This window comes from Aulonocara sp. 'chitande type north' Nkhata Bay, linkage group LG6 (genome assembly GCF_057382095.1).
Source record: "Aulonocara sp. 'chitande type north' Nkhata Bay isolate Kocher_YH1m ecotype deep benthic linkage group LG6, A_spYH_male_GT1.1, whole genome shotgun sequence".
Lineage (NCBI taxonomy): Eukaryota > Metazoa > Chordata > Actinopteri > Cichliformes > Cichlidae > Aulonocara > Aulonocara sp. 'chitande type north' Nkhata Bay.
In genome coordinates this window covers 22,502,960-22,517,325 of record NC_141349.1, presented here as the reverse complement: position 1 = coordinate 22,517,325, position 14,366 = coordinate 22,502,960, and the positions used below count along the sequence as shown (strand labels likewise).

Sequence of the window (14,366 nt, the reverse complement as noted above, 5' to 3'; positions counted from 1 at the left end):
TATTGATTGATTTAATACCCAGCAGCCTCAAAAAACTGCATGAATGAATTATTATTTATTCCACTACAACTTGAATTACTATTTCAAGCCTTATACCCTTATTATTGCCTAATAGCCTGATGGCTGTGATGAAGTTTACTTATGTATTCCTGTCGTGTATCATACACGTATTTAGTTAATGGGTAATAAATTCCGCTATAAATGATTAATTACCTCGTAACCAGTACTATCTGCCACTGTAATGGGGCTAGAGACCCTCTCATGGAGGAAGTCCCGCCTTCTCAGATCACTAAAAGAAATCATTGGTTCCTAGACATGGCAATCAAATAACAGCCATGTCTAGATTACGGGTCAGATAGGAGACCGTCGGTTTTAATCTGGTTGACTTTCACTGTGGTTTATTTCAGCGTTACACCTCTGAGGATCTACGCAGGGTAAAAGCTGAGATCTGTAGAGGGACGCCGACGGACTGTGAACGCTCCCCGACGGCTTCATCTGCGACTTTTATCCGCACAAAATCAAGATGGTGTTAATAATTAGACGCTAGAAAGGGCGGCATGTGTTGAGCCCTTAAAAAAAATTATTAAAGGGTGTTTCCAGAGGATCCCGACTGCCAAACACAGAACAGCTGCAAATGTGATTCCTGCTCGTTGCAGAGGCGGCGAAGGAAAACAAAATCCATCCAGATGATGTCAGGAAAGCATTTCAAGGCTCACGAAGTGAGCTGCTGCATCAAGTATTTCATTTTCGGATTCAACATTATATTCTGGGTAAGTCCCCCGTCTGCGACTTCAGGCCTGCCATCGTCAGTTTAACACACTGACACGCTCTTTGTTCCCAATCAGCAGCTGTGAGGTGCATTTATGTGTGCGTATGTGTTTGTTGTTGTGTCTATGTTGTCCTGGGTTTCGATTCGCTTCCACTTTCTCTTTTGCTCCTGTGCACTTGCTCCCTGTCACCCATCAGCCGCTTTGTTTTCGTGTGTCCTCCATCAGAGTGAGAACAGCTCTCTCTCTCGGCATCATCGCGTGTTTACATGACCGTAGCCTTCAGCTGAGGCCTTTTTTTTCTTCTTTTTTCGTGGTGATGTTTAGGTTGAGAAAACAGCCGTCACCTTTTCTATGCATGAGTGAAACCGCAGGGGAAAAAAACAAACATTCCGTCTTTTAAACCCACAGTCACCGTGGGCCGCCACTTCCTGGCTTGAAACAATAACCCGCATGGGTGCTTTTTTCACAGGTTGTTGATGAGGGAAGGTGGGGTAGGCTTTACTAATGGTTAGTTAAGTTATTAACAGAGCGATGCTCTCGTAGAACCGCAGCGATTAATCGATTTAAACAGTGACTGTTTTGATCGATTCATTGTTTTATCTCATTTAAAGCAAAAACGCTGTCAGTGAGTCCAAGTGTTAATTGTTTGATATTGGCTGCCTCTCCAGTACTTGCATTAAAGTAAGTAGAATAATCAGTGGATTTAGAGGATTGGTCGCAGAAAACAATGCCTAACTTATAAGTGATGTATGAAATAGTGTGGCCTGGTTTGAATAAGAGACAGCAGGGACATTATGCTCATCATTGATTGTTCTGTCATATTTTTTTTAATCGTCCGTCAGTCAATAAACAGTTTGGCTGAAATAGCAGAATAAAACTTCACATAATGTAGTGATCCAAGACGCTCAAGAAAACGTTGAGAGTAATAATTTTGTTTTTGAGGGTGTATCGGCAGAGCTATGCAGCATTAACCTTTTTGGATAACAGGAGCTCCTTTGTAAAACATGCACAGGCCACTCAGAAGGGTCATACCTGCGTTTGAAACCAGGATTGTCTGGCCTTGAGGCCATAGTGCTAACCACTGAGCCTGGTGCTGCCTGAGACATTTGTTCATTATCATATTTGGTGCCAACAAATGAACTGCTTGCTCCACAGCATCATATACAGCATGTTCTTTGGATGGATTAAATATGGGCATATCTACTTTTGTCTACATACGAATACAAATACAGATACAGTAAATTGCAGCAGTCCTACTGATAGGCACCGTTGGCCATATAAGGCCTTTTTAACAGCAGGGATTTTGTCTTGTTATTGTGGGGAAAACACAGATGCTGACAACATCTCTGATGATATTAGTAACAGTTCAAGTGTCCTGGTAAGTCATTGCGGTGTGGGAGTGTGGGACTTTCGGCCAAAGCCCCTATCTTTTTTTATTCACTTATTTATATCAGTAATTTTGACTTGTGCTAACTGACATAAAAAAATTAAATAAAACAAAGAAGCTAAAAAATACACTAAATTCAGCACATGCTACTTAAGCCATGAATGGCATTGGTGTGCCCAGTGGTTCTTCACGTATCGGGGACTGATAGAGACAAAGGCCTTTGGGCTGTGGAAAAGCTCTCAGCCAACTGTACAGCAATCGGCCCCTTTGAGCTTTGTGTCATTCAGGTATCAGCTGCTTATGTCACAAACAACTGTTCCCCTGCCTTAACAGCTGTCTCACAAACAAATACTTGAGATGGTCTGTAAAGTTCATTATCTTTAATCTAAAAAAAGTCCTTAGTGCTTCTATCTGGTGAATAAATGTGTCTAATTCAACAAAAGACTTCAGTTAAAATCAGTTATTCAAAACCTATTATTTCTCATCTTTATTTTAGTGCTTGTTAAAGTCCTGGTAAGTTAGTGGGGTTTTAATTTTAATAGTGAAGGTGTTCTTGGATAAAAGCATATCCAACAACAATAATTGTTGTTGAAATCCTCACAAATTAAGTGGATTATAAAGTATACTGTTTTTCTCAAGTTTCTCTTGTCATGGTTTGTCAGTGAAGATGTATCACAGTAGACACTGAAGCATAAATATTTTTTACCGAGTTTGTCTCTATGCTTTTTTTTTTAAGTGCATTGTGGTGAGTAGGATGTAAAAAAGTTATTTCAAATAGAAAACCAAAACTCATTGCAAGTGAATGTGAAAGTAACAAAAGGCATGGAAATGTGACAATTAAATAAGGTGTTTATTAAAAACATATTAAAGTAATTAGCACAAGATTTAAAAAGTCTTGTAAACACAAACTACCATAAAATATTAAATCATAATACTGTCATAGTAATAATATTCCCGATTACTGCTTCTACACTGCGGCGTACAGTTATGTACAGTCAAGCTGTTTAAAGATGCTTTCTAATGTGGAAGCCTCCTGCTGATCCTGCAGACTGGGATGAGAAATATTTAGTAATGGACCACTGCCAGGAAAATCTCTCTGTAGTTTCTGTCAGTGTGCGTCTGTGTGATGACTACATGTAGCAGTCACAGCAAAATAATCCTGTTCTCTTGTTTCTCTCTTTTCTCCCTCTGTCAGTTCCTTGGAGTAGCGTTTCTTGCCATTGGTTTGTGGGCATGGAGTGAAAAGGTTAGTCGTATATTAATGTGTAATAACAAGTTGCAGGACTTATTTCTGTGAAGCTTTTTACTTACAGGTATCTGCAAATATTCCACAAACCGGCATATCGTTGTGGTTTATACTCGACTGCGTGCAAGGAATGGTCACCATGGCTTTACTGAATCAGAAAGGAATGCTGTGCTTTCCTGTGGGACTCATGAACAATGGGCTATGAATTGATCTGATGCATTTCACAGATTTGTTCATTGTGTACTGAGAGTGCAAAAAGCAGACAATCTACTGAGAGCACTTTTTCACCAAAGTACATTTGAAGATCTTGATTGTTATCTCATCCTACATACGTGACTACAACTAATATTATTTAATTATTTGTTAATTGCTAAATTATTATAATGGGTTGATTAACTTTAAGATTAATATAATGTCAAATGTATGGTGTAAAAAGTGTGGGTTAAATTAGACTGTTAGCTTTGGACAAAAACAAACAGCTAGCCAGGCTCTATCTAGAGGTAAGAAAATCTACATACAGCATCATGGGCTTGAATGTGTTCTTTTTCCAGCACAGAATTATTGTACAGTATGTACCTTTAATCTTCAGAAAAAAATAATGGCACAGGTTTAAATTTTATTTTGGATTTTCTCTAATCCACACAGGGTCGAAAGTATAAATGCAGGTTCAAATATATACATATTTATAATATCTGGTCAAATGTCCCTTAGTTGCACCTTGGTAGCCATCAACAAGCTTCTGCCATAATTCTGCCTGAATATTTGACCATTCACCTTGGCAGAATTGGTAAAGTTCCTGGCATGGACCTGGCTTTTAAGCTTAGTCCATAAATACCCAAAAGGGTTGAGGTCAGGCTTTGGGAAGGCCACTCCAGAAGCTTAATGTTAGCCTGCTTTATCTATCCCAAAACCACTTTTGACGTGTATTTGGATCATTGCCCTTTTGACTTGTCAAAAGCTGCAAATTTCAATTGAGCTTGAAAGTGTTGATTTTGGACCAGGGGCTTCTTTCTGTGGTGAAACACTCGCTTGACTGGAGACAGTGACGCTGGTGTTTCAGCAGTTTCCAGTCCATAGCAGGCTTGAACCTTAATTTTTGAACATCCTAACCAACTACCGTTCATCCGAGTGTGACGGCTTGAATCTTCTACCAGACTTTAGCTGGAACTGGTGGATGTGGTGACACATTCAAATAACTTATACTTACATAGAATTGTTTGAACTGATAGTCTTGAAATGTGAAGTTGTTTAGAAATGACTTCAAGAGATCTACCCAATTTGAATTCCTTAGATTTTTACGCTGTTGTATTGAAGAATTCAGTGAGTGCTGTCAAACAAATCATTTGTTGATAAAGTTGTGATCTAGTTGTGGTCAGTCATGATCACTACCAAGTTAATAGGCCTAGACTTTGCTATACAATCATTCTACCCTGGTAAAAGAGCAGTTCAAAGAAAACAATACCAACACTACCATGGCATTCATGCTAATGATAGGTGCATGTCAGCTTCTGACACAACTTTAATAGCATATCTATAGCTCACTGGTTTACATGCTAGAGCTTGTTTGTTTCGTCACTGCAGAAATTGAAAAATCAAATTAGGTTGGTTAGCTTTGTACAGATCCAGGAAGCTAATTGTAGCTAATATATGATAAGCTAAGTCAATTAAAACATATTTACATTTGCTCGCTCTGAGCAAGAGTAAATTAGCTTGTTCCCAAAAATCAAAAACAATTGACAATTTTATTATTAAATTCTTTTAAATAATTGCTTACATTGGTTTGGATTGTACTTTATGAAATTTGGGTGTTAAACATGCTTACAAAATGATTACTTTACCTGGGAAGAATGTTAGCAATGTGATGATATTTCAGTGGTTTTTCAGTTGAGTTTGACCTCACGTGCTTTGCTCCCAGGGTGTTCTGTCCAACATCTCATCCATCACTGACCTGGGGGGCTTTGACCCTGTCTGGCTCTTCCTTGTCGTGGGTGGTGTGATGTTCATTCTCGGGTTTGCTGGTTGCATTGGAGCGCTGCGGGAAAACTCTTTCCTGCTCAAGTTTGTATGTTTGTTAAAGGCTTTCTCAGAAATCTATAATTCTTTATATTTCTTGTTTTCATAACAGTTATTATATTCAGAAAATTCTCATGTCTTTCAGTTCTCCGTGTTCCTGGGCATCATTTTCTTTCTTGAGCTGACTGCTGGAGTCCTGGCCTTTGTCTTCAAAGACTGGATCAAGGACCAGCTCAATTTTTTCATTAATAACAACATTCGGGCCTACAGAGATGACATTGATCTGCAGAACCTGATCGACTTCACCCAGGAATATGTAAGCAACGTTTCTTTATTTGTGCCACCGATTTCTTTCTAGTATTTTTACCTTGTATTTTATATGTTATTGCAGTGGGAGTGTTGTGGAGCTTTTGGGGCTGATGACTGGAATTTGAACATCTACTTCAACTGTACTGATTCAAACCCGAGTCGTGAGAAATGTGGAGTGCCCTTTTCCTGCTGCACCAAAGATCCAGCGGTATGTCTCTCTATCACAAGATAACGTTGTGGCTGTTGGTGTTTTTGTGTCCTTTGTTAGAGTTTAAAATAATTTTTAACATGCTCAAACTACAAGACTTGAGGGGAAGTTTTGAAGGGCTTTCTTGTCACAGACAGCTTGTTATCTATGTTCTCCAGAAGAAGCAGTGACGCTATCAGCGACGATGGCTTGCATCCAACAGGACGCTCAGGACGCTGTGTTTAGTCGTGTCAGGCCCTGACTGCAAGTCAGAGTCTGAAAGCGGATGGGTGGGACTCTGGACCGAGGCATTTTTTGGCAGAAAAATACTCTTAACTGCTGCTTACTGTGCGCAGCAGTGACAGCATTTTTCTTCAGAAAAACAGACTCAGGAAGGGTTTTATTTGACAATCCAAGGACACGCTGTCCCACCAAGGTCATTCTCTATAGGGGAAAAAAAAGGAAACACTTGGATTTTAAAAAGTTGTTTTTCAAAGGCACCGTGTGCTCTTAATGTGTATACCATATCAAAAATTTTCATTTTTTTAATTTTAATTGTTTAGTTGGGTTGTGCAGCAGGTGTCTTTTGTGGTTATATTTCAGGTCAGGTCTTTATCAGCCAGTTTCAAGTCAGTTGAAAGTTGTTGTTTTTTTTGCTGCTAGCTTTCCATCAAAAAGTATTAATTTAAAATAAAAGGTGACATTTAAAATTAGGTTTGTTAGCGACCGTGGCTCAGGGGGTTGGGAATCGCATCTGTAACCAGAAGGTCGCCGGTTCGATCCCTGGGCTCTCTGTCCTGGTCGTTGTGTCCTTGGGCAAGACACTTTACCCTACTTGCCTACTGGTGTTGGCCAGAGGGGCCGATGGCGCAATATGGCAGCCTCGCTTCTGTCAGTCTGCCCCAGGGCAGCTGTAGCTACAACTGTAGCTGCCTCCACCAGTGTATGAATGAATTTTATTTTAATGATCTGCCCACTAAAGTTTTTATTTGTTGTTTTCAGAAGTCTAAGAGAACAAAATTTGACTTCTGGGAGTTAAATGTTACTGTAGCCCAAGTTTCTGCAGCTGTGGTCCCACACAGTCTTATAAAGGTTAACCTGACCAGAAAGGCAGATGCATCCTTGCACACAAAACGTTGGAGTCGTTTAATCTTCACAAGTAGAATATAATAGGCAAGCAAACATAAACAAATCCTTGGTTTATATGCAAAAATCTTCACAGTAACTGTATAACCATGGATTGGTGAGTTTTACTCATGATCATCTAGTTTTACAGTTTTTAATGTGTATGCATGTTTTATTGTTTTTCACTGTAAAGGCCAGTCTAGAATCTCTAGCTAATCTAAAAATGCATGTGTGTCTTCTCTTCGCAGGAGGACGTCATTAACACTCAGTGTGGATACGACATCCGAGCAAAACCGGTGAGCTACAAACGGAAACTTAAATTTATCACCGAGACTGAGACCCTGATGTAAAAAGTAAAAGGAATAGAAAAGAGTAGAAAGCATGAATTGTTCTGGCTTATTTTGCCTCAGGGAGGTTTATATGGCTATATGAGGTCGTCAGTTGCTCCACCCTGGACACAATATTCCTCTTTCAGTATGTTTCTCAACTCCTCACTCGTGAAAATACAGCAGCTGGCTCTCCATCAACACTTTGGGCCTTGTGGCATTACTCATGCAGCAGCAATGCAATGGGAATTGAAATCCCCTCCCCCACCTGTCATTAGCTTTGGCCTTACTGCACGGCCAGCGTAATGTAAGGAAAAAAGGCTCTGTTTGTTTTCTTGACTTTAAATGTGAGCCAGAGTGAAGCAGTTTTAACAAGAGTCAGAGGAAAACAGTGAGCCGAGTGTGTGTTAACGACTACGTAACACTGGATCAGAGGCATTTTGCTGTGGAGGGCTTTAGGGGAAACCGCAAAATGAAAAGGGGAATCATGTGCTATTAAAAATAACTGTGTTGTTAAGTGTCGTGGAGCAAAATAAAACCAAATATATTTCAGATGAACTTGACTATCACGCTGTAGTATTGGTTTGACTTGTAATTGTTTTGACAGGACTCTGACCAGAGGTCATTCATCTATATCAAAGGCTGCGTACCACAGTTTGAGAAGTGGCTTCAAGATAACCTGACAGTGGTGGCAGGCATATTTATTGGGATTGCATTACTGCAGGTGGGGATCAGTTTGTCCTAAACATCTGAGCTTTTGTCATTTTTTTCCATTACCTAACAATTTGTTTTCCTTTTTTTTTTTTTTTTTTTTTTAGATTTTTGGCATCTGTTTAGCGCAAAATCTCGTGAGCGACATCGAGGCTGTGAGAGAGAGTTGGTAGGTAGCAAGGGTCATCAGGGTGACGCGTCAAATTTTGTGTCTGAGTGCATAATTTTTGTAAATCAGTTCACGGCTTGTAGGGGTTTATTTTGTAATTTAACTTAACATAACTACATGAGTTAAATTTAGCGGCTCCATATTTAAGAGAGCATTAAAAACCTCTTCAGGCAGCCATAAAGACCTGATGGGCAGGGCTGCTTGTGTATTATGAAATATCCTTTTGACTATTATTACTTTTGTATGTAAACCTTCATAATAAAAGTCTCACGATTATGGTTGCAACACCCTGACATGGAAGAACATACAAATTATTGGACAGTTGCACAAAAGCTTTAATTATTTGAAAAGCTTTACAACTATTGGTATTTATAAATTTGGACTATATTAACACTTAAAAATTTAAAAAAAGCACAACAGAGTATTTTTCTTTAAACTACACTATAATTCTTTTGTTTAGTATCGTTTCAATTTTTCTTAGTCCTCTTTAAAATGACAGTTACACCTGACTATAATGATCATAGCGTATCTTTGCTTTTATGTGTCATGTTCAACATACGTAACTCAGTGGTGACGAAAATTTGTATCGGCAACGAAATTTTATTTAGTCACAACTAAATATGGAAAGATGAATCGCACAAAGTGCAGCAAGCCTGGCAAAAGCGTTCCGTCTCTGTTTTTACTAGATATTGTAATGCACCGAAAATGTTTTGGAACTAAAAAAAGGTTTAACAGAATAAACTCCTACTGTCATGAATTATTTTAATCTAAAATGATGCATTATGTGTGTCACGTCAATAACTTATAAGCATGATTTCATTGTTAAAAATTAGTTGGCGGCTGTAGAGTTGGCTTTGGGTGTATTATGGTTCAGAATGAAATAAACATGTAATATGATAATAAATGTAACAACGTTTTGAAAATACATTCCAGGTCCACAAATGAAGTCCTGAATTTGAAATTGCCTGAGTTTCCCTGTATTAACACCAGCAGGTTGATATCTTTGCTTCCAAGTGAGATAATTGTGTGAATTGTCACATACTGAGTTGCTTTGTGGTAACTTTGGTTATTCAGGGACTTTCTGCAAAGCACCACCGTCAGGCTAGAAAGGCGCCCTGATGAAAAAATTAAACGTTGTTGCAAACATCTTGAACTTAAAAACAAAAAGAATCACAAACAGCTTCATCGGTATTACATCATTAGTGTTAATGGCAAGTGTAATGTAAGGAAACAAGCTGCCCCAGTTATTCTAAAACTTAAAAAACATCCACCCAATTGGAAACTTGAAAATGTGCTGCAGCACACACAAACCTCTAAATACCACCATCACCCGCTGCTTTGCAAAGTCCTGCTTTGAAGGTTGACTATTTAGTCAGCGTTTTCCTGTCGCCATCTTGGTTATTTATTTCATTCTATATGGGATCATAATTCACAAAATAAGCATGTTGTATTAACTAACCCTCTGCTTCTCAGTGTTGCAAACAAAGCTTATTTTGCTTGTGCTTTTTATTGTCTTGGTTGTTTTATTGTTCCGATTCATAAATCTGCTTCCTGTTTTTGTGCAGTTTGTTTACCTAAGACCTCCAGAGAGTTTTCAAAGGCAAGAAAGATGTACAAGGTAAGCGCTTTGAGATCAATATAGCAGTATAAATTATCGATCTCCTCCGATGTTTTTTATTTTTTATTTTTATTTAATTTTTACAGGACTGCGGCTCGGATGCCAGCGTTGAAGGGAAGTACTTTAGTCACCTAAAATGTGCAGTATGAAGAGTCTCGCTCATATGTAAATAGTAAATTTAGAATTATTTTTAGAGTTACTGTATTTTAAATGAAGCACCCCCCCTCTGAAATATACTACTATACACACAAAAACAATGGAAAATAATATTTCAGTAAAAGCTACAGTTACAGTAAAGGCTGTGTTGAAGAAGCCAGGAAGATAATGTGTTTTGCCCAGATAACAAGCGGAGACGGCGTTTCTCTGAGGTAGTGCTTCATTTAGAATATGGTCTGTGGTTTTATATGTCTCACAGCTGCAGTTTTTTAACAGCTGCATGTAAAGGGTGTGTAAGAAGATAAAAGTGATTCTGGAAATGCACTGCATGCCTTTTGTCTCTTGATAGGACATCGGCTTCTAACTGTGTTAAGTATTTTAAAGTATTTGTAAAATAGTAATTTCGATTGAATCGGCTGGTTAGCACTTTGTTGAATGTTTGATGGAGTCTACTTAAGAGAACGAACTTTAGACGTGGACACTGTTACAGATTGCAGTTTGACTTATGGGGGATGTAGTCACCGTGTAGTTTCACGAAGAGACGTGATGGATGTGTTCAGCTTTGTAAACTTGCTTTTCTTGGAAAGAATGACAAAATAATGTAATACATGTACTGAGAGAAACCCAACGATGTGGCATCTAATCAAAACTCAGCCTTAAGCACTTTAATCTTCACAGAGGACAGAGGATAATGAAGTTCATTTCAGCTGTTCGGCTTTTTGTCATGACAGACTGTTATCTGGTCAAGCAGCAGCCACTGGAGGGGGAACTTTCCATAATATGCTTATGTAACATCCTGGTACTTCATAAGTGTCACCTTGAAAATGGGTTTGGGGACTTTTTTAGTGTAGTCACCTTCTTTGCACACAATCTTTTTGTCCATTAGTGTTCTGTCATACCTTCATTAATTTGCCTTTATTTTTAGTTGTGGCCAGTGTGTTGAAATCGTGAAAACCCTTATTTGTTAGATTTTTACTTTTTTTTTACTGCTTGTTGGCACTTAATTGAACATAGAAGTAAATTATTTAATTTACAAATGCACAGTACTTGAAAGTAGAGCGCGCAAGCTCTGTCATCAGCATTTATTAAAAATTCAGTGATATTAAACACACAAAGTTTTCTCTTAACAGAGTGAAAAAAGCCATTTAATGTAAAGGACATGTGAACCTGTGAACTTTTCCTCTGCAGCTGATGACAATATGATATTAATCAATGTGTTTCTGGTTTCTACCACATGTATAATCTTATACTGAGAAAATGTCAGAATGCCAAAATGGTGTCAGATATCTGTTTACCTGCCACTTAGTGCCATATTTGCGATTTCTACATACTCCCGATTATAACCACACTTTTCTTTCACGTGTACTCCTGATTCTTGTAAATAACTGGATTGTGATAAGATGTAGATACATCTGAATAAATGTTGTTCTTTGTATTATTTTGTCTATTTCTGTGTATACTTTGTCTGGATAATATGTTACACTGATACCGCACTTACCTCAGACTAAAATTAATGGTAGCGCTGCAGAGGAATTGTACTCCAGTGTGACTGGGTGAATGACAACTCACTACCTCCATCTTGTGTTTAAAACAATATATATGTTGGACCTTTTTTTCACTGTAACCCTCCAACTGGGTCCAGCTGTGGGTATCACATATTTTTAGGTTTAATTTGCGTACGGTTTTCATATACTGAAACTAAAGGCGTGGTACACTCAAGCAATAATAATAATATTATTAAAACATATGCTGGGGTCGACAACCCTGGGATTATGACCTCACTGAGGTCAAAATGTTAGCAGAGAAGTGAGCCTGTGATGGGTGGGAAAGAAAAAATAGGAAAAGCACTGCTGTGGCTTGTGTCAAGAAAATGACTCCCCAGTTACTTCATTAGTCAGACTTTGCTCGTACCAGGTTGGACCTTCAGCTCCTTTAATTCTTTGTGGCACAGAATCAGTAAGGTGCTCAGAGGTTTTAGTCCATATTAACATGATAGCATCACACAGTTGATGCAGATTTGTCAGCTGTATACATGATGTAAAGTTCCTGTCCCTCCACCTTCCAAAGGTACTCTTTCGGATTGAGCTCTGTTGACTATGAAGGCCGTTTGAGTACAGTGAACTCATTGTCATGTTCAGCAAACCAGTTTGAGATGACCTGAGCTTTGTGAAAATGTGTGTTATCTTGCTGGAAGAGCCACCAGAAGATGGGAACAATGTGGTCATAAAGAGATGGACATGGTCAGCAACAACACTCAGGTAGGCTGTGGGGTTTAAAATATATTTAGCTGATACTAAAAGGCCAAACGTGTGTCAAGAAATTCTGATCCAAATCTTTCAGTAGAAATCAAAACTGCTTTTTAACTCATCTGTTGTTCAATTTTGGTGAATCTGTGAATTGTAGCCTCAGTTTTCTGATGTTTGCTGACAGGAGTGGCACCTGGTGTGGTCTTCTGCTGCAGTAGCTGCTTCAAGATTTAAAAGGTTATGTGTTCAGAGATGTTCTTCTGCAGACCTTGGTTGCAACAAGGGGTTATTTGAGCTACTGTTACCTTCCTATCAGCTAAAAGCAGTTGGGTCATTCTCCTCCAACAAGGTATCTTCACGCAGAGAACTGCCGCTCATTTTCTTTGTTTCAGACCATTCTCTGTAAACCCCTAGAGATGGTTGTGTGGAGAAATTTCAGTATATCAACAGTTTCTGAAATACTGAGATCAGCCTGTCTGACACCATCAACCATGCCACGTTCAGAATCACTTAAATCACTTTTTTGTCCCCATTCTGATGATGTTGAAGCTTAAAAAATGCATCATAAAGTATTAAAGTGTTGCTGTAGCTTCAGCCTCGTTAGAATATTGATCTTTTTCACACAGCTTTGAAGTAGGTGAAGTCGAGCCAGAAATTTAACTTTTGGTTCCCCATTCTGATGCTCAGTTTGAACTTCGGCAGGTCATCTTGACCAATGTCAACGTGCCTAACGAGAAGCTGAAAAGGGCTGCCTAATAAGGTAGCTGGTGAGTATGACAACACAGCATGGCAAGTTTCAGGCTTTGCTGGAATTAAACAGTTAAGTATTCATCTTTTAAATGACCTTAAAGAAAATTTGAGTTCATGGTAGATGAGATCCTTTCAGTGTTTTAGCTCAGTCAGTTCAACATGTAGTTGATAATCCATTACGTCAACACATGGAGGTAACAACATACCATTTAAAATTCAATTTAAAGTTTGATTTTGGATGATATCTGAAAAATAAAGTTTAACTATGAGATATGGATTTTAAAAATAAAAGTTTTGGATCCTGTAACACTTGTTGGATGTAACTTGATTTAACTTTCATATAAAGTACACATACACTCCAATGTGGCTTAGCTGCTGCCATTGTTGTTCACTAGCCAGCAATCACCAGTACATTATGTGTTCTCAGTTGTGCTACTCAGTAATTATTTATGATTACATTTTAGCTATTACAAATGCTAAAATTAGGTGTGTATTCAGATATGATGTTAGCCTTCAGATGAGTTAGTGAGAGCAATGGTACATGTGTTAATTAGATTAGAGCCACACACACATACACTTATTTTCCTATCAACATATCGCAGATAACCAGCATGCAGTATCTGTTTTCTGAGTTATCAGGAACTGACCTTTGGCATACATTGGGTGTTATCTGCCTCAGTGTGAGTTTTGATCCTTTTCAGGCTGTAAAGAGAAAGAAAAGTTGACACGTGCCCACTAATCAGTTAATAGTAATCAGTTTTCCTCTCAAACGTGTCCACTCCTCTGTACTTTGATTATGAGTGCCAATCTAATGGCATTGTTTGGAATTTGTTTCTTGTTTTTTTAAATCCAGATTTCCAAGAAGCACACTGAGAAAGCAAATCTCCACCAAGGCAGCTCAGACACTGGGCAGTATTTACTTTTACTTGAATGTTGTTTGATATTTTAGCTAAATGTTATGTAGGAGTAGGTGATGGAAAAGAGGTACTGACTTGTAAATAACTGGACGTGAATAACTTATATAAAGATTATAGGGTGTTTATTTTGTGAAAGTTTGACCTTATTTAACCTTGAAGAAAAGGTCAGAGCTCCAGAGTAATGTGACATTTAGAATCCCCATATATCGTTCCTATAAGCCTGGAAATTATCACTATAAACAATGGCAGTAAGGAACGTAGCTTTAAATAACTCTGTATCGTATCATCATTTTGACCTTGAAGTAGAGGTCAGATGTCAAATGACATGACAATTTAAATCTTTATATGGTACTTTCTGTATATTGACAATACACACCACACTTGTAGCAATAATACTTTTTATGTTATAAGACTTTTTTTGTCAGTTTTCGACCAA

The 14,366-nt window shown here is 38.3% G+C and overlaps 1 protein-coding gene across 2 annotated transcripts; it reads left to right on the top strand.

Annotated features, from left to right (window-relative positions):
• Window positions 1-337: 337 nt before the first annotated feature.
• On the top strand, window positions 338-11,452 carry LOC147327774 (tetraspanin-5). 2 transcript variants are annotated; one of them, XM_086295674.1, is made up of 10 exons: window positions 338-770; window positions 3,353-3,403; window positions 5,319-5,465; window positions 5,562-5,732; window positions 5,808-5,933; window positions 7,286-7,333; window positions 7,971-8,087; window positions 8,182-8,243; window positions 9,809-9,861; window positions 9,948-11,452. In XM_086295674.1, exons 1-9 carry the CDS (start codon window positions 687-689, stop codon window positions 9,819-9,821), a joined length of 819 nt encoding a protein of 272 aa, XP_086151800.1. In that variant the 5' UTR covers window positions 338-686; the 3' UTR covers window positions 9,822-9,861; window positions 9,948-11,452. The 2 variants fall into 2 exon arrangements, with proteins under 2 accessions (XP_086151800.1, XP_086151801.1); XM_086295675.1 differs by lacking the exons at window positions 9,809-9,861; window positions 9,948-11,452 and having other exon boundaries at window positions 8,182-8,247.
• The last annotated feature ends 2,914 nt before the right edge of the window (window positions 11,453-14,366 follow it).

Excerpts from the sequence above, each read along its gene's own strand:
- LOC147327774 (XM_086295674.1), top strand. The coding sequence starts at position 687 with ATGATGTCAGGAAAGCATTTCAAGGCTCACGAAGTGAGCTGCTGCATC. Across the intron at positions 3,404-5,318 it reads TGTGGGCATGGAGTGAAAAG|GGTGTTCTGTCCAACATCTC; the intron begins GTTAGTCGTATA and ends CTTTGCTCCCAG. Across the intron at positions 5,733-5,807 it reads TCGACTTCACCCAGGAATAT|TGGGAGTGTTGTGGAGCTTT; the intron begins GTAAGCAACGTT and ends ATGTTATTGCAG.